At 41.4% G+C, this 22,188-nt stretch overlaps 1 protein-coding gene across 2 annotated transcripts in view; it reads left to right on the top strand.

Annotated features, from left to right (window-relative positions):
• Window positions 1-22,188, top strand: part of rab30 (RAB30, member RAS oncogene family) — an 82,560-nt gene that overhangs the window by 46,747 nt on the left and 13,625 nt on the right. For both annotated transcript variants that reach the window (XM_008108158.3, XM_003219349.4), the window contains exons 3-4: window positions 13,040-13,123; window positions 20,968-21,151. In XM_008108158.3, the coding sequence (XP_008106365.1) occupies window positions 13,040-13,123; window positions 20,968-21,151 (268 nt within the window). The remainder of the gene's footprint in view (window positions 1-13,039; window positions 13,124-20,967; window positions 21,152-22,188) is intronic.

Raw genomic sequence — 22,188 nt, 5'->3', positions numbered from 1 at the left:
CCATTTTGCTGACCACTTGCTGATTTTGGTATCAATTTATACTGGTGTCAATCTTTCAGAGAGGGGTGCCAGGACCCAAAATAATCTAAGATGGCTTCTGATCCTAATCAGAATATGGAAATCATGTGGCCTTTCATGTGTGCTGTGACTGCATCTCCCCGCAGCCCTAGATGAGATAGTCAGTGGTGAGGAATGTTGGGATTTAGAGTCCAACTATATCTAGGAAGAACTTTCTTATAGTAAGAGTTGTTTGGCAGTGGGATGTGTTGCCTTGGAATGTATTGATAAAAAGATTGGGTTATAGGATATAGGAGTCAGGCTCAGGTTTTAAGAATGGGAACAAGTTAAGAGTGGGCACAAACTGCAAGTTTACACATATACATAGAGCCCTTCCACACAGCCATACAACCCAGAATATAAAGTCACATAATCCACAATATCTGCTTTGAACTGAGTTATCTGAGTCCACACTGCCATATGATCCAGTTTAATGTGGATTTTATACAGCTGTGTGGAAAGGGCCATGGTTGTATCTGACAATCAGTGAGATTTCTTGCTTTAATTAAATTAGTTACCTTTGGAGATGTGAACTAGGAAGCTATGGCTTATACACTTCCTACAAGCCAGGCTTTTTATACTAGTTCCCAGAGACATAGTTTTCTTTTTTAAAAAATGATTCCAGATCAGTTTCACTAAATTGTAGCCAGTGAAGTTATTTGTCAATCTGTGCTTCTGTTTATCAGTAAATCCTGGTAAATAAATTTAACTTGCTTCTAGGCTAGTGGTGGGCAATTGCTCCTTCAGATTTTGGTGGTCTACAACTGTCACTAGCACCAGCTGGCATAGCTAGTGGTACTGAATTATGGATGTTGTTGTCAAAAATCATCAAGAAGGTTACAGTTGACATTCCTGCGCTAGATAAACTGTGCAGAGACTGTAGCTCAATGGAAGAGTGCAGTCACTGTCTGCAGAAGGTCCTGGGTTTATTCTCTGGAATGTGCAGCGAAGAGTTCTGTAGCAAGTGATGAAAAAGAATTGGAAAGACAGTGACAGGGTAAACAGTATGAGGCCAAATGAACAAATAGCTTGTATAACACACATTCCTGGAGGAGCGTAAGGCCATATGGTGTTGTTTGTTCTGTTTTGATGTTTACTCATGGACACCCTGTTGCTTGTTCAGCCACACAAATGGCCTCTGTCTTTGTGAAGTGTGTGAGAGAAGAGGCAATTCACCATCTCTTATAATTGCATTGGAATTGAAGGTGAGCAGGCTCAGTTGAGGTGGAATCCAAGTGCTGCTTAATAATAATAATAATAATAATAATAATAATAATAATAATAATAATAATAATAATCATAGAGTTGGAAGAGACCTCATGGACCATCCAGTCCAACCCCCTGCCAAGAAGCAGGAAAATTGCATTCAAAGCACCCCCCGATAGATGGCCATCTAGCCTCTGTTTAAAAGCCTCCAAAGAAGGAGCCTCCACAACACTCTGGGGCAGAGAGTTCCACTGCTGAACAGCTCTCACAGTGAAGAAGTTCTTTCTCATGTTCCCGTGGAATCTCTTTTCCTATAGTTTGAAGCCTTTGTTCTGCATCCTAGTCTCCAGGGCAGTAGAAAACAAGCTTGCTCCCCCCTCACTATAACTTCCCCTCACGTATTTATACATAATATAATAATGATAATTGTAATGATAATAATAATAAATGGATAGGTCTAGAAGAGATAGGTCATTAGTTTTGTTTTATATTCAAACAGCTTATTTAACTGTCTGGTCTCTTTTGGTGACTCTGGATACATTGGCCACTCTCTGCCTCATCTTCCCATCTGTAAAATAGAAGCAGGAAGCCCATGTTATGTTCTAGTTTGAGGAATGGATTATAAGAATCTGCGAGACTATGGTTCAAATCCTGCTCAGTTATGAAAACCCACTGAGTGACCTTGGGCAAGTCGTGCTCTCAGCCTTAAAGGAAGGCAATGGCTAACCACTGAATAAGTCATGCCAAGAAAACCTTCAGATAGGGTCTCCATAACTCACTGAAGGCACATAACAGCAACAACAAATGAACCAATGTGCTGGGACCTATACTACTTGCCAATGGTGTGCCAAGACAGCTATATGAATGTTTTCCAACTGATACAGTTGCCCACCTGGGCTCTTTCATCTGATTGTTTTAAACAATTATCTTGAAATTCTCATTATGAGGTTGTCCTTTTGCCAGGCAAGCAAACATTTGGCAACTGACTGAGAGAAATAGTTGGTGCTGCATTTCTGAGTTTCAGCAGAGTTGGTACTGTTATTGCTTTGCTCTGCTTTGTCTCTTTTGTTGCCGATGTGTTTCAAATTGAGTTTTCTTTATTGAGTTAAATTTCTAATTTAATAGTGTTTTAATATCTGAACTTGTTTAGGGTTGTGATATTATTTGTTCTCATTCTCACTCTGAGCGGGTCTGAGAAGAAAGGCAGGATCTAAATCAAACCAAGGGGCTTGGGAGTTTGATTGCCAGATATGGTACAGAGAAAAGGAAAGGCAAAAATAACTCTCAGGTCCCTTCTACACTGCCACATAATCCAGATGATCAAAGCAGATAATCCAGATTATATGTTTTGAACTGGATTATATGAGTCTACATTGCCATATAATCCAATTCAAAACAGATAATCTGGATTTTATATGGCAGTGTAGAAGAGGCCTTAGTGAACAAGGAGGGCTTAAGTATAGGAAAAAGGAATATAAGAAAGGTGATGTGCACAAAATAATGCATAGTGTGGTGCAGAAAAATGGGTAGGATTAATATAATTGGGAAGAGAACATGTAGTAATAGAATCTAAGGACTTCGAATGAAGCAGAATGATGGAAGAGTGATGACTAGAGACAGGAACACCTGGAAATATTTCATGGATACCTCTTCACCCTCCCCCCTATTTTTCTTGGAAAAAGTGAAAAATATTGGACAATAGTTTCCTTCACAATGGTGATTAAAATGTACAAGGGAAATGACTGATGTATTTATTTCCCCCAAATAATTAAAAACTGGGCAACAGGAAGACTTTTATACAATACTAGATGCAGCCACATCTCAGAATTCCTTGCCCTAAAAAAACTTGCAGATGAAGAAATATATTTCTCCACAAATAGTTAAATGATGCCTTCCAACTCTACAGTAGCAGGAATCGTTCCAGTTAATCCTCTGCTGTCTCACTTTCTCAGTTGTTTTTAAAATGTCAGAGATTCTCTCTTCTCACTTTCCTCCTTTGTCCTCATCTTGCTGTAGATGGAGTTCAAAGTGAAAAAGTGTTTTCTACTGAGTTGACTCAGCTGGAAGGAGAGGAGGGAGCTTCCTTTACATTCACTTGGCCATATTTCTTTTCTTTTTTTAAGATTTACTAAACCTAGCATATGCATGTCCATGTTTATATTATTATTATTATTATTATTATTATTATTATCATTATTATTATCAACACAACAACGTTGTATGGCACAGCAAACAAGATAGATATGCTGGATTTCGTTTCGCAAAACCACAAGTCGAACACTTCCCAAGTGTCTAGGACTGTGTGATGTATTTTCTGATGATGTGTGCAGATCCCAGTAGGGTGGCCTTTTGCAGTTGGCAGATGGTGATTTTGTCAATGTCTATTGTTTCCAAATGCCGGCTGAGATCTTTTGGCACAGCACCCAGTGTGCCCATCACCACCGGGACCACCTGTACTGGTTTCTGCCAGAGTCTTTGAAGTTCAATCTTGAGGTCCTGATAGCGGCTGAGTTTTTCCTGTTGTTTTTCATCTATGCGACTGTCACCTGGGATGGCAACATCAATGATCCAAACCTTGTTCTTTTCCACAACTGTGATGTCTGGTGTGTTGTGTTCCAGAACTTTGTCAGTCTGGATTCGGAAGTCCCACAGTATCTTTGCGTGCTCATTTTCCAATACTTTTGCAGGTTTGTGATCCCACCAGTTCTTTGCTGCTGGGAGGTGGTACTTGAGGCATAAGTTCCAATGAATCATTTGGGCCACATAGTTGTGCCTCTGTTTGTAGTCTGTCTGTGCGATTTTCTTACAGCAGCTGAGGATATGATCAATGGTTTCGTCGGTTTCCTTGCACAGTCTGCATTTTGGGTCATCAGCTGATTTTTCAATCTTGGCCTTAATTGCATTTGTTCTGATGGCTTGCTCCTGGGCTGCAAGGATCAGGCCTTCTGTCTCCTTCTTCAGGGTCCCATTCGTGAGCCAGAGCCAGGTCTTCTCCTTATCAGCTTTTCCTTCAATTTTGTCAAGGAACTTTCCATGCAATGTTTTGTTGTGCCAGCTGTCAGCTCTAGTTTGTAGTGCGGTTTTCTTGTACTGGTTTTTTGTCTGCTGTGTTTTGAGGAGTTTCTGATTTTTGACTTCAATCAAAGCAGGTTCTTCACTTTGCTTTCCATATTCTGCCAGGGCATGTTCTTCTTCTTTGACTGCTTGTTTTACTTGCAAGAGTCCTCTGCCCCCTGATCTTCTAGGCAGATACAGCCGGTCAACATCACTGCGAGGGTGCAGGGAATGATGAATGGTCATGAGTTTTCTTGTTTTTCTGTCCAAATTGTCCAGTTCCGCCTGTGTCCAGTTTATGATGCCAGCAGTATATCTTATGACAGGTATGGCCCAGGTGTTTATGGCCTTGATGGTGTTGCCTCCATTGAGCTTGCTTTTGAGAATTTTTCTGACCCTTTGTGTGTATTCTTTGCTGACCACAGTTTTCACATGTTCATGCTTGATGTTGTCCAGCTGTAATATGCCCAGATATTTATAGGCCTCTGGCTGGTGAGACTTTATTGTTTGGCCATTGGGCATAATTATGCCCTCACTTTCAATGATTTTTCCCTTCTTCAATGCCACTGTCGAACATTTGTCCAAACCAAACTCCATGTTGATATCAGTGCTAAAAATTCGGACAGTGTTGGTCAGAGACTGGATTTCAGTTTCCGTTTTCCCATATAGCTTCAGGTCATCCATGTACATCAAATGTGAAATTTTGTGAGAATTCTTAGATATTTGATAGCCGAGATTTGTTTTTTGTAAGATTGTTGACAGAGGGATCATGGCAATAATGAAAAGCAGAGGGGACAATGAGTCTCCCTGGAAAATTCCTCTCCTGATGTTGACAAGTCCATAGCTTTCATTTCCAACAAACAGTTCAGTTTTCCAGTGCTCCATCATGTTTTCAATGAAGGTGCCAACTGTTTTACAAATCCCGATGGCGTCCAGGCACTTGATGATCCAGCTGTGTGGGAGTGAGTCAAAGGCCTTTTTGTAGTCAATCCACGTCATGTGAAGATTAGCTTTTCGGCTCTTACAGATCTCCAGAATCATTTTGTCAATCAATAACTGGTCTTTTGTGCCCCTGCTTTTCCGTTTGTTGCCTTTCTGTTCATCTGACAAGATGCTTTTTTTTTCAAGATAGTCTTGAATTCTGTCAGCTATGATGCCAGTCAGTAGTTTAAACATAGTGGGCAGACACGTTATTGGCCTGTAGTTTCCTGGTGCTGCTCCTTTTGCTGGATCCTTTTGTATCAGGTATGTTCTTCCAGTTGTTAGCCATTCACTGATACTTCCTTTCTGCAGCATCTCATTGAATTGTTGGGCCATTTTTCCATGTAAACTAATCAGATGTTTGAGCCAAAATCCATGAAGTTGATCACTACCAGGCGATGTCCAGTTCTTGACTTTTTGCACTCGTTTGCTGATCATTTCAGTTGTTAATTCCATCAGTTCCATTTTGTTCTGTGAGAATTTTCCTTCAAACTCCTTTATCCACCCAGCGTTTTTGTTGTAGTTTTTATTATTTTCCCAAAGTTCTTTCCAGAACTTTGTTGTTGCAGTTTTCTCTGGCTTTATGGTTACTGTGTCTGTTGTTTGGTTCAGACTCTGGTAGAACCGTCTTTGGTCTGATTGAAACAGTTGATTTTGTCTGTACTGGATGATTCTGGCTTCATACCTTTCAATTTTTCTGGCTGTTGCTGTAATTTGTTCTTTCACGATTTCCAAAGCTTCTTCAATTTTTCTGGTGTTCAGCCAGTACTTTCGGATCAGGTATTGCTTGATTTTGTCATTCTTCAGTTTCCTCTCTTTCATATTTTTCAGGTTACTTGCATCTGATCTAAGTTTCTTGATTTTCAACTCTAGCCTGACCTTCCACTTTGGTTTTCCAGTCGATTTTCTTTGGGGCTGCCTTGGTTGTAGGAGCCCAAGTTCTTCTGTTACTATCACTGCTGCACTGTAGGCAAACTGGTTTGTTTGTTCAATTGATGTTATTTGGACAGTGGAGAGTGCTGCATTCACATCTTTCATGAGAGGCGCCAGGTGTCTCTTGGGCACTGTTTTTAGAGTTGGGAGCCGCTGTCTTATTGCATTTGCTGCAGCATGAGCCATGATCTTATCCTTGAGCTCTTGTTGTCTTGCTGTCAAGGTTCCTGGTGGTTCAACAGATGTTTCAAGTGCTGGTTCCTCAAATTCTTGCAAAAGCTCCACCCTTTCTTCTGGTTCAATCTGTTCCACCATTCCAAGTGTTGCTGGAGTCTCTGCTGCTGTCTGTGCTGTGGTCTGATGGTAATCTACTTTGCAAATTTTCTGGATTTCTTCGAGTTCAACTTCACTGAACACTTTGTTTCTGATTACGAATCTTCGTTGGGCAGCCAGTCGGGGTTCTGTTATCTGTGAGTCAGGGTACTCTTGTTTCCACAGTTGATGCATCCTTTTTTGGTAGCCACGCCTTTGAGGTTCAGATTTGTAGTAGCATTTCATAATTGTGCGGTTTTCTGGCATTGTATATTTTTGCCGCTTCTGTGACTGTTCATTTGGGTTTTGATGATTCCGTAGCCCACTTGTCGATGGATGTCCAGAATCAGCAGCATCCTCCGCGGTCCTTTTTATCCTGGGCGACGACCGAGCCAGTATAGACTTCGTTTGGGTTTGATTCTCCATAATGCTAATGGGTTAGGTGCTCTTGGTTGTGCTCCTCAGCTGAGGCCTCTCTGGCTTGGTTGGACCTGCCGGTAGTTACACTACCGCCAGCACAGCCCTCAGTCATCATTGGAGCAGCTAAGCCCCCCCCACCACGTCAAGGTGGCACCTGCGGGGGGGATTATTATTATTATTATTATTATTATTATTATTATTATTATTATTATTATTACCTGCTTAAACAGTAGTTTGATGTGCCTCCTCATTATTAATTTTGTGTTCCGGTTGCCTGGCCATACCTTTTGAATCACATTCTAATATTGCTTGGGTACATTTCCTAGTTTTCATCTATGAAATGCTAGGGGCTATCCCAATCCATGGATTTTGCCACCAAATGCTTTTTTTTCTTCTGCTGCCAACAACTTGGATGGTCTTAAAAAGCAATTACACAAATTTATGGAGGGTGTAGTTATCATTGTTAGCAATCATGAATACAATACAGGTATACCTCAGTTAATGAAGCAAATGTGTTCCTGGGCTTTATTTCTTTAAACAAAAGCCATTTGAAATCTTATTCCATAATGCATCCTTGGCGTGATTTTTTTTTCTTCCAACAGTCTTCATTTTGCTTATATTTTCAATTTTGTTGGAAGTATGTTTTCAGTGGAGCCCTCTGTGGTGCAGTGAGTTAAAATGCTGAGCTGCTGAATTTGCTGACCGAAAGATCAGCGGTTTGAATCTGGGGAGCGGAATGAGCTCCCGATGTCAGCTCCAGCTTCTGCCAATGTAGCAGTTCGAAAACACGTAAATGTGAGTAGATCAATAGGTACCACTCCGTGGTGCTCCATGCAGTCATGCCAGCTACATGACCTTGGAGGTGTCTATGGACAACGCCGGCTCTTCGGCTTAGAAATGGAGATGTGCAACAACCCCCAGAGTAGGACACAACTAGACTTAACATCAGGCAGAAAGCTTTACCTATGTTTTCAATGACAGGGTAGTTGGTGAGGCAGGCGTATCTACCTTTTCCTTCTCTTTCTATTTTGTCCTTCATCCACTGTCAGTTAGTGATTCTGGAGGAAACTGTTGTTCATCATGCCTGTTGTTCATTAGCACGCACAGGTATAGAAGAATAATCTAATCCAATTCTTTCCTAGATCAAATTTTATTGCATTGTTTATTGTAGACATGCTTCTGCAACCCAATACTGAAAGCTTTTATTTCTCCATCCATCTTTCCTTCATCATTCACCCAGTGCTAATTCAGGAAACCCCACCTCCCAGGCCTCTTCCACATAGCTGAATAAAATCCCACATTATCTGCTTTGAACTGGAATATATGGCAGTGTGGACTCAGATAACCAGTTCAAAGCAGATATTGTGCGATTTTCTGCCTTGATATTCTGGGTTATATGACTGTGTGGAAGGGCCCCCAGCTAGACAGACAGAAAATGAGAAAAGGGCTGCTGTAAGAAGACTTTGTCAGAGACTTTGTTAACCAAAGTATATCTGTACATGCCTAAAGAAGTGTTCCCTCTGTGAATCTGTAGGTCCTCCAGTATGACTCCATGGTCAACCTTCAGTGGAAGTTGTCCATAAAGTCATTCTGGAGGACCAAGAGATTCTTAGAGAAAACATATTAATAAAGTCTGTGAATCATTACATCCACAGAAGTTCAGCCTGCTGTTATGGAGGGTCAATTGTGTATTTTTTTCCAGAGTCAGAAATTATGTGTGTGCCAACACCAGCTCCTCTGGACCAATTGGTGGATGATACTGCTTTGGTTATATTCCTCTTGTGGGCTTTCCATATGTTTCTGATTGCCTGCTGCATGTGGAAATAGACTGCTACAGAGGCATTCTTCATAGCTGTTTGGTCAGATCTTACAGTGCCCTTCTAAAATTCTTATAAGTAAGCAATGTCCTTGTGGTTTCTCTGCCCCCAGTCCATGATTCTGTGGCTGGATAGAAAGAAAGGCAGTTTGTGTTGAGGTTATGTAACATGTCATGGAACCCAGTTACAGGGCTTTGGTAATTCAGCCCTGTAACTGGGAGTCATAACATAAACAATCCCAGGAGCACCTGGCAGAAGAAGATAGAATATGCCTGGGAACTTGGGGCCGAAAGTATAAACAATTATAATTGGTCTAGTGTGTGAAAATGGTAGTAATGTGATATTGGGGGTGGGACTTGATGATGATATTTACGTGTGGTGTTACGTAGCATAAAAAGTTATAAAAATAGTTGTATGTAAACATTGAGTCATTCCTGACTTTTCCAAAGTCATGTGTTCTTCAATAAAGATTGGATTTGAGAGCAGCCATCTCTGATCTGCGTTCAGACTGATCCTTTGAAGTGAGCAGGACAATTAAGTCAGGAATCCAGTTCTCACCCTCCTGCAAATTTGCAGTGAAGTGATAATGAGCAGGGAAGGAGATCAAAGCCATGACGGAGCAAAGGGGCCTCCGCTGGGAGCTCTGCCGTTGGCAGAAGAGACATTGCAAGCCATAGCTTCCTCTACGGGGTACCCCAAGCCGGACGGCGTGACCCAGAGGATTCCCAGAGGGGGAAGAGGCGTTCCGGCGGCGGCAGAAACCAGTTGGGGATCTGGAGGAAGCATGCCGGAGACCGTGGCCCTGCGGTTATCCATCCTGGAAACTCATTTATCCAGGCTGTCGGATACCGTGGGGAGAATAGTGCCAATATTGGAAGAGAATCTCCAAAAAGAGCACATCCGATATGGCGCCGAGAGAGAGCCAAGCAAAGGAGGCGATTGGAGCCAGAGGGGACAGCGAGCTTCAACGCAGAGTCCCGCGGCGGCAAGGGACGAGGGAAACGAGGAATATTGGCAAGAGCTGGAGTTCCGGGACAGAATGGCGCGCGAAGTGGAGCGCCAGCAAGCTCTGGGAATTCTGAGGCCGCCAACCCCAACAGAGCTCCCAACCCCCCGAATGGGCGTCGGAGTAGAAAGACCACTGGGGCCAGGGATCGGGTCCAGTGGATTTGCAGACGAAGGCGGAGAGGAGCGGGGGATCCAGGAAGAGGAGGAGGATGTGCCGTACGACGAGGAAAGGCGAGATGAGGGAGCTACAGCGAGGCCAGTATGCGGATGGGCGGAAGGGCCGACAGCGGCGGCAGACTTTCGGGAGCCGCGCAGAATGACCACCGGAGTGGTCATTCAGCCCTGTAACTGGGAGTCATAACATAAACAATCCCAGGAGCACCTGGCAGAAGAAGATAGAATATGCCTGGGAACTTGGGGCCGAAAGTATAAACAATTATAATTGGTCTAGTGTGTGAAAATGGTAGTAATGTGATATTGGGGGTGGGACTTGATGATGATATTTACGTGTGGTGTTACGTAGCATAAAAAGTTATAAAAATAGTTGTATGTAAACATTGAGTCATTCCTGACTTTTCCAAAGTCATGTGTTCTTCAATAAAGATTGGATTTGAGAGCAGCCATCTCTGATCTGCGTTCAGACTGATCCTTTGAAGTGAGCAGGACACTCCAGTATGACTCCATGGTCAACCTTCAGTGGAAGTTGTCCATAAAGTCATTCTGGAGGACCAAGAGATTCTTAGAGAAAACATATTAATAAAGTCTGTGAATCATTACATCCACAGAAGTTCAGCCTGCTGTTATGGAGGGTCAATTGTGTATTTTTTTCCAGAGTCAGAAATTATGTGTGTGCCAACACCAGCTCCTCTGGACCAATTGGTGGATGATACTGCTTTGGTTATATTCCTCTTGTGGGCTTTCCATATGTTTCTGATTGCCTGCTGCATGTGGAAATAGACTGCTACAGAGGCATTCTTCATAGCTGTTTGGTCAGATCTTACAGTGCCCTTCTAAAATTCTTATAAGTAAGCAATGTCCTTGTGGTTTCTCTGCCCCCAGTCCATGATTCTGTGGCTGGATAGAAAGAAAGGCAGTTTGTGTTGAGGTTATGTAACACATTGAGTGTTTCTTGGCAATTTGATGTACAAACTTGTCAGCTCCACTTCCTTGTGGAGAGCCTTGAATGAACTGATCTTTGCGAAAGTTAATTCTTCTCTTTCCGTGATTGTGGGCATGCTGCCATGGGCACTAGAGCGACATTGACCTCTACTCCACAGAGAAATCTGAAATAAAAATGTAAAAAAATATTTGGAGTATTTATTCAGCTTCTGATGTTACAAGATTGACAAGTCATTGAGGGAAGCCAGCTGAGAGGTGGTTCTTTCTTGCTTTCTCTTTTCCAACTTCACCAACTTGAGATAATGCTAGTAATAATGTAGACTTTAGAGCCAGTTTGACTATTTTTACTGTTGGATTAGAACTTGAATCCCTGCTCAGCCATGGAAACCTATTGAGTGTCCTTAGGAAAAACATGCTTTCTCAGTCTCAGAGGAACGCAATGGCAAACTGCTCTGAACAAATCTTGCCAAGAAAACATTGTGATAGATTTGCCTTCCGGTTGTTCTAAGTTTGAATGCAAGCAACAACAAGAACATTGTAGACTGTAGTATTGAAATTGGTGAACCAGTCTATGAGCCATTAGATCCTAGTTTCCAGGAAAGAAACAAATAATTATAGCCTATGGCTAAGTATGGTACTACTCCCGTACACATTATGGAAGGGGGAAAACCCAGCTAGTCTACATCTCAGATAGACTAAAAAGACTGCTATGCATTAGTCCTTTATGAGATAGTTATTTCTAAAAGCACTATATATGTGATTTGTACTTCCTTATAATGTTCGTAATTTTTTTTGAGATGTGCTCTTTTAACAAGGAAACCAGTTCTTTAAAAAGGAAAGCAGCTCTTCCATGGAAGGAAAGGTAATAGGCAGACGTGTTTTAACAAATGAGAAATATTTGGGCTTGCTCAACTATCCTCCAATCACTTCCAGATGATGGTTTTGCTGACACTGCTGGATTTGATTTTAGCAATGGAAGGAATTTTATATGTTGACTCTACATTGTTTGAATTTTGGCTAGTGTTGCCAAAATTCAGAAGTGATATTTCTGAATTCATTGAAGAAGAATAGTATACAAGATTTTTAAAAAATGAATTCCCTAGGTTGGTATTCATCATTATACCGTCATCCTTTTTGTATAATTAATCATCATTTTTCCTCTTTCCCTAGCAGAATATTAATTAATTACTATATCTCCCTTCCTTTTAAGTGCTCTGTTGGTGATGTTGTCTGTCTTTAAGTTGTTTCGGACTTGCAGCAATCCTAAGGCAACCCTATCACATGGTTTCCTAGGGCTGTGAGCATATGACTCCTCCAAGGACAGTAGTGGGTTTCCTTGGCCAAGCAGGAGATTGAACCCTGGTCTCCAGAGTCTTGGTCCCACACTCAAACCACTACAATCACCCTCACTGTTAAATGCCCTTACCCATTTTGTCCTCAAAACACAACACTGTCAAGTATTTGTTTGGCATTGAATTTTGCCAGTTTTTGTAAGCCTCCCTGAGTCCCCTAGGGTGAGAAGGGTGGGGTAGAAATGTTGTAAATAAATAAATAAATAGGTTAGGCCAAGAGATTGTGGCTAATTAGAAATCATTCAGCAGGTTTCAAGGGGATTTGGAACATCTCTTCAATCCTAGTTTAATACTGAACCTCAGTATATCTCCATGACATTGATTTCATTCCTGTGGCACAGATGGATTCTTGAGTATGATCCACTTGGCACAGAGTCCGGTGAGACCAAAGGTGGAGTACAGTGCTCTTGGCTTGGCCTGTCTTGTACTAGGCAGAAATAGATTGCTGATGACTCTTGGGTGAACCTTTGTCTGCATAAACATGGAAATGTCTATGAATTTCCTTTTTCTTTTATGACTGCTGCCATAATCAAAATACTCTTGTAGATTGAATCCCAGAGTTCTGTGAGGAACAACAGCCCAAGAGATAGGAAGGAGAGCTTCTGGTACGGGTCTGGAAGCTCTCAGACCACACCATGGGAGTCTCTTACTCTATAGCCATGGAATGGTTGTGTGTCTTGTTGTTTGACCTCCCTTTTCAGCAAATAGGATAGGAAAAAATCAAACTTCTCTTGTCTCAAAAATGGTATTATGAATAATACTTTGTTTTCTTTTCTCAAGGGTCTTTTTCCACCAGGACAAGGAGCCACGATTGGGGTGGACTTTATGATTAAGACAGTGGAGATAAATGGTGAAAAAGTAAAGGTAAGACCTTCCTTGATTTTTCTGATTTCATTTTGAGATGGCATGTGTTTTTTAAGAAATGGGCTTCCAGTGAGAAAAACCAATCCTGCTTTTTTCTCCATTTTATCCATTTTGTATACTAGAGGCTAACCCAGGAATGGGAATCTGAAGCCTTAAGGGTATTTAGACCCTTCAAATCCTGATATGGGGTCTTTTGTGAACTCTACTCTCCCTCCTCTGCTAGTTGCCTCCTTCTTCACCTGTCTCTACCTGTTGCCATTCTCTCCGAACTGGGATGTGTGTGGAGTTACTGGATACATTGAGGAGAGGAGTCCAGAAAGACACATCCACCTTGGAAGGTGGCTGCTCTGGGCTTTCAGAGGTACTTGGCTATGGTGATCCCTGCAGGTCCATCTTTCCCAAACCTAATGTAGGGGCACACAGGGAAGAGATTGTCTATGTATGTGTGTGTAAAAGAGAAAGAAAAAGATGTAGAGCCATTAGAAGGAGTGAAGTGCCTTTCTGTTCTCTTTCCTCCTCCCAAAGGCAAATGACAATGGCTTGATGTGGAAAGGGAAGACATTTGCCCCGTTCTGATTCCAATGGTTCTACCTCCCCCACTCTCTCTCACTCACACACAAACACACACACACACAAAACCGTTGGACTAGGAAAAGATAGAGCAGTAGTTGGCAAATATTTCTCAAAGGACAGAGCATCTACCTTTAGAGGCAGATCCTGCTTCCCACTTCTGAGGGATGCGCCCTCTCAGACTGTGTTTCCCTGTTGTGCCCAGCATCTCCACATCTGCCCTCCTGGACCCCTTCTCCCCTCTGCTATAAGAGCTTCCATGTAGGGACTGGAAAAGAAGCAGGTAGAGGATGAGGAGGAGGCTTGCAGGGCCTCAGCTTCCCACTTGTTGCCCCAGCAGCCCTTCCAGGCTCCTCCCTGCTGTGATCCATCTCGAGTTTTGGAGAGGCAATGGCAAACCCAGAAATAATCACATCCACGAATGCCAAACCCATAAATGTGGGTGGCTGCTTATATTTCCTTGTAAAACGTTCAAATATGAATATACATAAATGTGGGACTGAAGATATGTACACTAAACAAAACATTTTTATTCATATTGTACAACGTAATTTCGTTCAGCGGGGTGGGGTGGGGTGCAATGTCCGCATATAGAAGAAATGGCGGTCAGAGGGATACATGTTTGAGAACCACTTCTTTAGGGCATTTAGACTTCTGCACCATTGATAATCTGGCCCTTTCAACTCTGTTGGGTGTCTCCTGTCCCTCAAGCTCCTTGTTCCAAGAACTTTTTGAATTTAAAAACAAGTTGGATTTCCTCCCTGCCTTTCCATTACCATCCCTGTTTCTTTTTGTGTGTCCCCTTTTTAAACATTGTAAGCCTGCAGGCAAGGACTGTCATTATTGATCTCAAGTAAACAGTTCTGGGAGTGCTTTACATTGAAGAGCAGAGCAAAAATGATGTAAGTAAATGAGCCACAGGCTTTCCCAAGGCTTTGGGGAGCTTGCAATTCCAGAGCAAGGAAAGCAACAGTTTCTTATCTCTTGCCAAAAATGGAGGAGTCAATCTGTCGGTCTCTTGTAAGAGCAAAATACTGCACTCAGTATCTCAATGTGCAAGATTGAAACAGTGGTGTCTTAACTCATGCAGTGTCATGCAGGGTGAAATATGAGTTGTCGATCTTGTTCTGTACTCTGGACCAGTTGGTGAGTCACTCCCTCTGACTGTGATATCAGATGAATGTCAGCAGCGTTGGAGCCAAAACACGGGAGAAGTGGCTGAGTGAGGTGGCCACACATTGATGGGAATGTGGAGCTTCAGAGAAATACAGCAGGAGTATAGTTAGGAGTAAAAACAAGATTGAGGTTTGTTGTTGTGTGCCTCCAAGTCATTACCAACTTATATCAACCCTAAGGCGACCTTATCATGGGTTTTCTTTTATTTCTTAACTATTTTTTATTCAGCAATAAAGAAAACCTTATAAAAGAGCAAACATAATACAAAAAGTACTTTTTTATAATACAGTAGAGTCTCACTTATCCAAGACTCGCATATCCAAGCTTCTGGATTATCCAAGCCATTTTTGTAGTCAATGTTTTCAATATATCGTGATATTTTGGTGCTAAATTCGTAAATACAGCAATTACAACATAACATTACTGCATATTGAACTACTTTTTCTGTCAAATTTGTTGTATAACATGATGTTTTGGTGTTTAATTTATAAAATCATAACCTAATTTAATGTTTAATAAGCTTTTCCTTAATCCTTCCTTATTATCCAAGATATTCGCTTATCCAAGGTTCTGCTAGCCCGTTTAGCTTGGATAAGTGAGACTCTACTGTATCACCAAAACCGTGTACCTACCTAATTAACTACTACAGCATACTACAGAACTAAATCAAAAGCAAACACACTTACAAAACACCTAGCTACACTAAGGTAAATTCACAAACTATACTAATGAAACAAAGAGCATAGAAACAGTTCTGTAAACATCACACTCATTGTCTGTTTATTATTATCCCCTATTATTCATGTGTTTTCTGAGGCTAAGTGTGTGACTTGCTTAGGTCACCCAGTGGATTTGCATGACTATCGTAGATTTTCATGACTGAGAGCCTCCAAATAACAGTTCTGCCACCCTAATGAAATTTTCCTTGGGTCCTCATGTTTCAAACATTGCAATTACTGTACTTTAAACTGCATTTGAGCTTTTAGAAATAGAGTTTAAGTATCCAATGAAAAGTGGCAGATAATGGAATACACCATACATTATAAGGTTCCCAGGTGTGAACACTTTTCAGTGTCTTATCCTCTGCAGGGCTAGAAATTTGGGGAGCGAAGGAAAATATCAGCTGCATGTGGTGGAAGTGTATTTAGAAACGTTTATCTCATTTGTGGGTAGAAGAATTCTCATTTATTTTCCCCCCTGCTTGTCAAGTTTAATACATCAAAATAAAATTAAAATAAAGCAATGATAACCACACAAGTCCCAAAAGTACTACAGAAATTTTAAAAGCCTAACAACGAAAAAGTCAACTATATAATAAAAGAACAATGCATATACAGTTTGCCCCCCCCCCCCCCAACATATCCATGCATTCTGTATCCATGGATTCAACCATCCACAGCTTGAAAAAATATATTTATTTAAATCCATAAACCAAACATTGATTTTGCCATTTTCTGCAAGGGACACCACTTTACTATGCCATTGTATATAATGGGACTTGATTGTCTACAAATTTTGGTATCCATGGAGGGCCCTGGAACCAAATCCAACAGATTCAAAGGACTCACTGTGATGAATTTAGATATTTCAGTGTCATAGTGGGTATTTGGCTTCAGACGTGTACATGGTGTTTAAAAAATCACAGAAGATGATTTTCAATCAATCTATTTGGTAAATCAACGAGTCCACAATTCTAGACACACTTACTTAGGAGTAATCCGCACTGCACACTTCCAATTTACTTTCCTAACCTCAGTCTAAACTTCCCTTTTTTCTATTTAAGCATATGCAGAGCAGCTGATAAAAGCCATCTGATTAAAACAAATCCAATTCAAGCAAAAAATTACCGTGGTAGAAGGGCAACGGCACAGGCACCCTGCAGAACATTAATAAATCAAATAAGCTCAGATAAAAGGCAGCAAGGATGCAGAGACCATTCGGATAATAGCCTCAAAGAATTGAAACATCACGATCTCTCACCAGCCTGAGGGAAATCCACTTCCATGTGGGGTTATTTGAGGGGAGAAGAGATGGGGGGGGGGGGGGCTGACATAGCTAGCCCCCTTTCTATTTGATTAGCTTTGAAGGCAAATCATGGAGGACTTCTGATCGAGTCCTTTAAAATTAGTATAATTTACTTATAAGTAAATAGAGCCAGCATAATGCAGTGGTTTGAGCGTCTGTAGATCAGAGTCCAAATCCCCACTTGGTCATGGAAACCCACCATTGAGAAGTCACACTCTCTCAGCTTTAGAAGAAAGCAGAGGCAAACCCTTTCTGAGCAAATCTTGCCAAGAACCCCCCCCCCCCCCCCCCTGGTAAGTTTGCCTTTGGGTCACCATAAGTTGTAAAGGATTTGAGGGCACACACACACACACACATGCACAGAATTATTTTGCTTAGCTTTGGCACATTAATCTACTGACTTTAAAACTGATATCAACCCCCCCCCCCCTTTAAACTGATTTAATCTGACGGTAAGAGTTGTTCGGAAGTGGGGCAGATTGCCTCAGTGCATGAACAGCACCTTTGTACCTATGGGGTAGGTCAAGTGGAAGGTATTAAACATTGTGATGTACGTTGTCCTTTTTATAGAGGGAGATTTCTGAGCAATGTCATTCTAAGACTCTCAGGGTCAAAAGAGAAAGGTATCAACTATTTACTGGCAGATCTAGTTCCATATATTACTTACTAAGTGGCTATTTTTACTTAAAAATATTTTAAGGCTTGAAAGAGATCTGTACCTGATCTAGCTTTATCCCAATTGCAGTAGCATTTTAGATTTTATATAAAACAGTTCTCTAGCCTTTTCTTTGTATATTTTACCTATGGCTATTTTTTGAAGTTGTTATTTTAGTTACATATTTCTAACTATTTTTATTGATTGGAGTTATAACACTAAGTTAAATGAAATCATGATGGTGGACTCTCCTTCTTTGGAAGTCTCTAAACAGATGGAGTGTTTTAGTTGTGTGTTCCTGCATGGCAAAGGATTGCACTGGATTGTCTTGGTGGTGCAATGGGTTATACCCTTGTGCCGACAGGACTGCTGACTTGACAGGTCGGCAGTCCGAATCCAGGGAGAGTGGGTGAGCTCCCTCTATCAGCTCCAGCTTCCCATGCGGGGACATGAGAGAAGCCTCCCACAAGGATGGTAAAACATCAAACATCAGTGCGTCCCCTGGGCAAAGTTCTTGCAGAAGGCCAATTCTCTCACACCAGAAGCGACTTGCAGTTTCTCAAGTACCTCCTGACATGAAAAAAACCCTTCCAACTTCTCAAGATTCAGCAATTCTATGACTTTTGAGCTGATTCACCCTTGCAACTCTCAATCAAGCAGATGTAAAGAAAAAGATCTTTTTTTTCTTTATCTGGGCTTGTGGAGACTTATATTCCTCTTTTCCCTGCCTTTGACCACTGCTTAACTAGATGTTGTTTTTGTGGTTCTGGGCTTTGTGTAGGGCCTTTAGCGTTTTAATGATGCCATTACGATTCTGCACCAGAAAAGCTGCCACTCCCCATCACCGATAGGGGAAAATGATAAATTTCAAATGCGTATTTCCAGACACGTCTCCTTCCTCAGAGGAGAGTCACCGTGTGTGTCATCTCAGCTTTGTGTCCTGAATCGAAATGTCTGAAGGCAGGAGCTTTGATGGACGAGGAAACCAGAAGACCAGCAGACAGGTTTCATAAGAGGCCTAATAACATTATCAACTCTGCAGAGAAATGGGAGGTCTTCTCATTCTCCTCTAATGCTAAAGCCATGATTTATAAGCCTCAGACAGCTTTTGCTTCCAGTTTTAAAGTAGCCAGTTTTAAATTTGGGGGTACTCCAGTTACTGACAATGGTTTGTTCAAACAAGCCAGGACCAAAGTGTGGTTTAGCATTGAGACTTTTTAACAACCATCGCTTAAAATGAACCAAATGTGTTTGGTTGTAACATGGAACTCTTGGTTCAGGAGCAGAGAAAAGACAATTTGTTTTCAGTAACTCCTAGGATCATTTTTTTTTTTTTTAAACTAATCCTTTAGGAATTGTGATTTTCCTATAAAACAAGACTCAGCCCCACGGTTGCCAGATCAGGATTCTCTGCCAACCTGAGATTTCAGTGCCAAAACCTGAAATTTAAGGGCAGCCCTTTGTGGTGTAATGGGGGCAGATCCTGGGGACCTCTTTTGGCATGAGGTGTTACGCATCAGCCACATTTGCGCATGTCATTCAGAAAAAGGTTAACATGTGAGGAAAATATATAGGCACATTTTCAAAGCAGTGCTCTTGCCCTGAGATTCCTCACTCTTTGCTTGAGGACCAGGGAAGAAAAGATAGATCCTGAGACTTGAAGGCAGGCCCTGAGATTGGGAAACACTATACAGCCATTTTGCACCCCAACATCTGGTTTACTGCCTTAAAGAGTTTATGTCTGGTGACGTTTGATTTAGTCCATTGCAGCCCAGAATGAGAACTTTTGGGTAGAAGATTGGTGAAGTGGCCTTTGGACAACTAGAACGTTTTCATTTGGTTTTGTGGTGATAAGTCTCTTGTTTTGTTACAAGAGCCATTTACATGACTAGTGGTGAGAGGAAAGTGAATTCAGTGTAATTGAACAAGCCTTTCAAATTGGTTTCTTTTTAAGAGTTGTGGTAAAGGCAGGTTAGGCATATTTTGATTTAGGGATATTAGTATCTATAACTGAGTGCAACACAGCTGATGCTATATATGACCTTATGGCAGGAAACAGGAGAGAACATAGCAGGATGCTCTGGTAAGGTTTAAAAAGGGAAAGGTTACTTTTGTTGTTGCTGGTAATACATCTTGTAGAAAAGAGTAGATAGACAATAACTCTACTGACTTTGATAGAAGAGTCCCTAATGCTGACTCTCATGTCTTTGTGTAAGGAATCTTGGAGTAGAGAGACCTCCTGGTGTTACCTTTTCAAACAAACGGTAATAAAGCACACACTCAAGAATTCTTGAAAGAAGAGGGAAGTGAAAACACTCTGAGTTATATAGATCTAAAAATCCCAGGTTAAAACAAAACATCTGGCGTGCATTACAGTGTTTCTTCTGTCCCTATTTGCTCCGTATGTAAATGTTGATGCTTCTTCCAACCATGGAGAAGTCTATTAATAAACATAATGGCTGAACAGAACCTCCACTGAAGCCATAAATATCTGAGATGGGAAACATTACAGTACGTGGGGGCTCTTCCCCAATATACCGTATCCCACGCCGGCTTCTTTTCCCCCAGACCTGTTAATTCAGAGAAAACGTTGACTCTTGATTTATTGTAGCAAAAGTATATTTTAATGTATCCATATCCTTTACAGTGTTTGTGAATTACAGTAGAGTCTCACTTATCCAACATAAACGGGCCAGCAGAACATTGGATAAGCGAATATGTTGGATAATAAGGAGGGATTAAGGAAAAGCCTATTGAACATCAAATTAGGTTATGATTTTACAAATTAAGCACCAAAACATCATGTTATACAACAAATTTGACAGAAAAAGTAGTTCAATATGCAGTAATGCTATGTAGTAATTACTGTATTTATGAATTTAGTACCAAAATATCATGATGTATTGAAAACATTGACTACAAAAATGCGTTGGATAATCCAGAACGTTGGATAAGCGAGTGTTGGATGAGACTCTACTGTACTTCCATGTGGTGGTAATATAATTGCTTTTTTGTTTTTTAAAAAACTTTGTGTCAAATAGGTATCTACTTTACTTTGTTTTGTTCATTTTTGATAAGCCACATTGCATCCTGTACGAGGATAATGACAGACATTAAATTAAATAGGAAAAAACAAGCAATTTAGCTGCATCGGTGGGGGGATTCTGCAAGCTCTCACCCAAAAAAGTAACTTTTCCAGCCCTTGGGCTGAATTAGATAGGCATATGGAGTCTGAAACAGCAGGACTCTTCCAATTGAGGCTCTGTTAGATTTATTCCTGCAGTGGGGGGAAAGTGCATGAAGGCCAAAGATGTGTTATGATTGGTTACAGGGGTTTTGTGCTAATGCAGTCATTTTCTTCCCTCCTTCCCCCTCCTCCTTTTTTCCTCCCCGCCTTTCCTTGTTCTGGAAAAAAAAGCTGCAGATCTGGGACACAGCAGGACAAGAGAGATTCCGGTCCATTACGCAGAGTTACTATCGCAGCGCAAATGCATTAATACTGACCTATGACATCACCTGCGAAGAGTCGTTCCGATGCCTCCCAGAGTGGCTGCGGGAGATAGAGCAATATGCCAGCAATAAGGTCATAACTGTCCTCGTAGGTAAGCAACACTTTAGCAGAGGGTAGCCTTATGGCAGAGCAGCAGGAAGCATTTGTAGAGGGGAGAGGGCAATGTGCTACGTTGCTTCCCTGGGCAGGGTTGTTGCCGTGTGCTGCAGCAGGCATCCGCAGCCATTTCTTTTTGGCAAGGAGGGATGCCCAAAGACCAAAGTGATTCCTGGAAATCAGTTTCATCCAACCCCTGTTAGCGCTAACAAATCTTAATTGTGTAATTACCCTATATTCTTCTACATAAGTCTAGAAACCTTACTCAAAAATTGGTTGACTTAATCCATGGCACTTATCAAAAAAAGAAACCATCTCCTTCTCTGAGAAGAGTGACGAAAGACAAGAGCGTAGTCCATCCCAGGAGAACCTAAAAGAAGCACTGACCCTTTCTACTCTCTCATCCGTAGTGATGCTTCAAACCTTTTTGAAGGTCTAGGTCAGGGGTCCCCAAACTAAGGCCCGGGGGCCGGATGCGGCCCTCCAAGGTCATTTACCTGGCCCCCGCCCTCAGTTTTATAATATAATATATTGTATATACATATAATATTGATAATAATATTGTAATGTAATACAATATAACACTAATAATAATACCATATAATAATATTAATTATATGTTCTATATTACATATAATATTACTAATAATATTACAGTATAGTGGTATAGTTCAATATAGTAATATATAATGCTAATATTGTGCTATGTTAATAATACAATATACTAGCTGTGCCCGGCCACGCGTTGCTGTGGCGTTGTCTGGTGGTGTTGGTGAGAAATTGTTGAGGTAGCGGTGGTATTGAATGTCTGTTGTATGGTTGTCTTTATGTTTAGTATGCATTTGGTTGTTTGTGTACTGTGAAAGTGGTGAGGGTAGAGGGGGTCTATGTCCCTGTGTAGTATTTTATAGTATTTATACGTTGTCCATGTGTTGGGAATGCTTGGATTGTGTCCTGCTGCATAGTAGAAAGGGTTGGGCTGGATGGCCCTTAGGGGGTCTCTCCAAACTCTTGTGCCTGTCCCCTGGGCTG

Source organism: Anolis carolinensis, chromosome 3 (genome assembly GCF_035594765.1).
Source record: "Anolis carolinensis isolate JA03-04 chromosome 3, rAnoCar3.1.pri, whole genome shotgun sequence".
Taxonomy (NCBI): Eukaryota; Metazoa; Chordata; class Lepidosauria; order Squamata; family Dactyloidae; genus Anolis; species Anolis carolinensis.
This window is presented reverse-complemented; position numbering and strand designations above follow the sequence as displayed.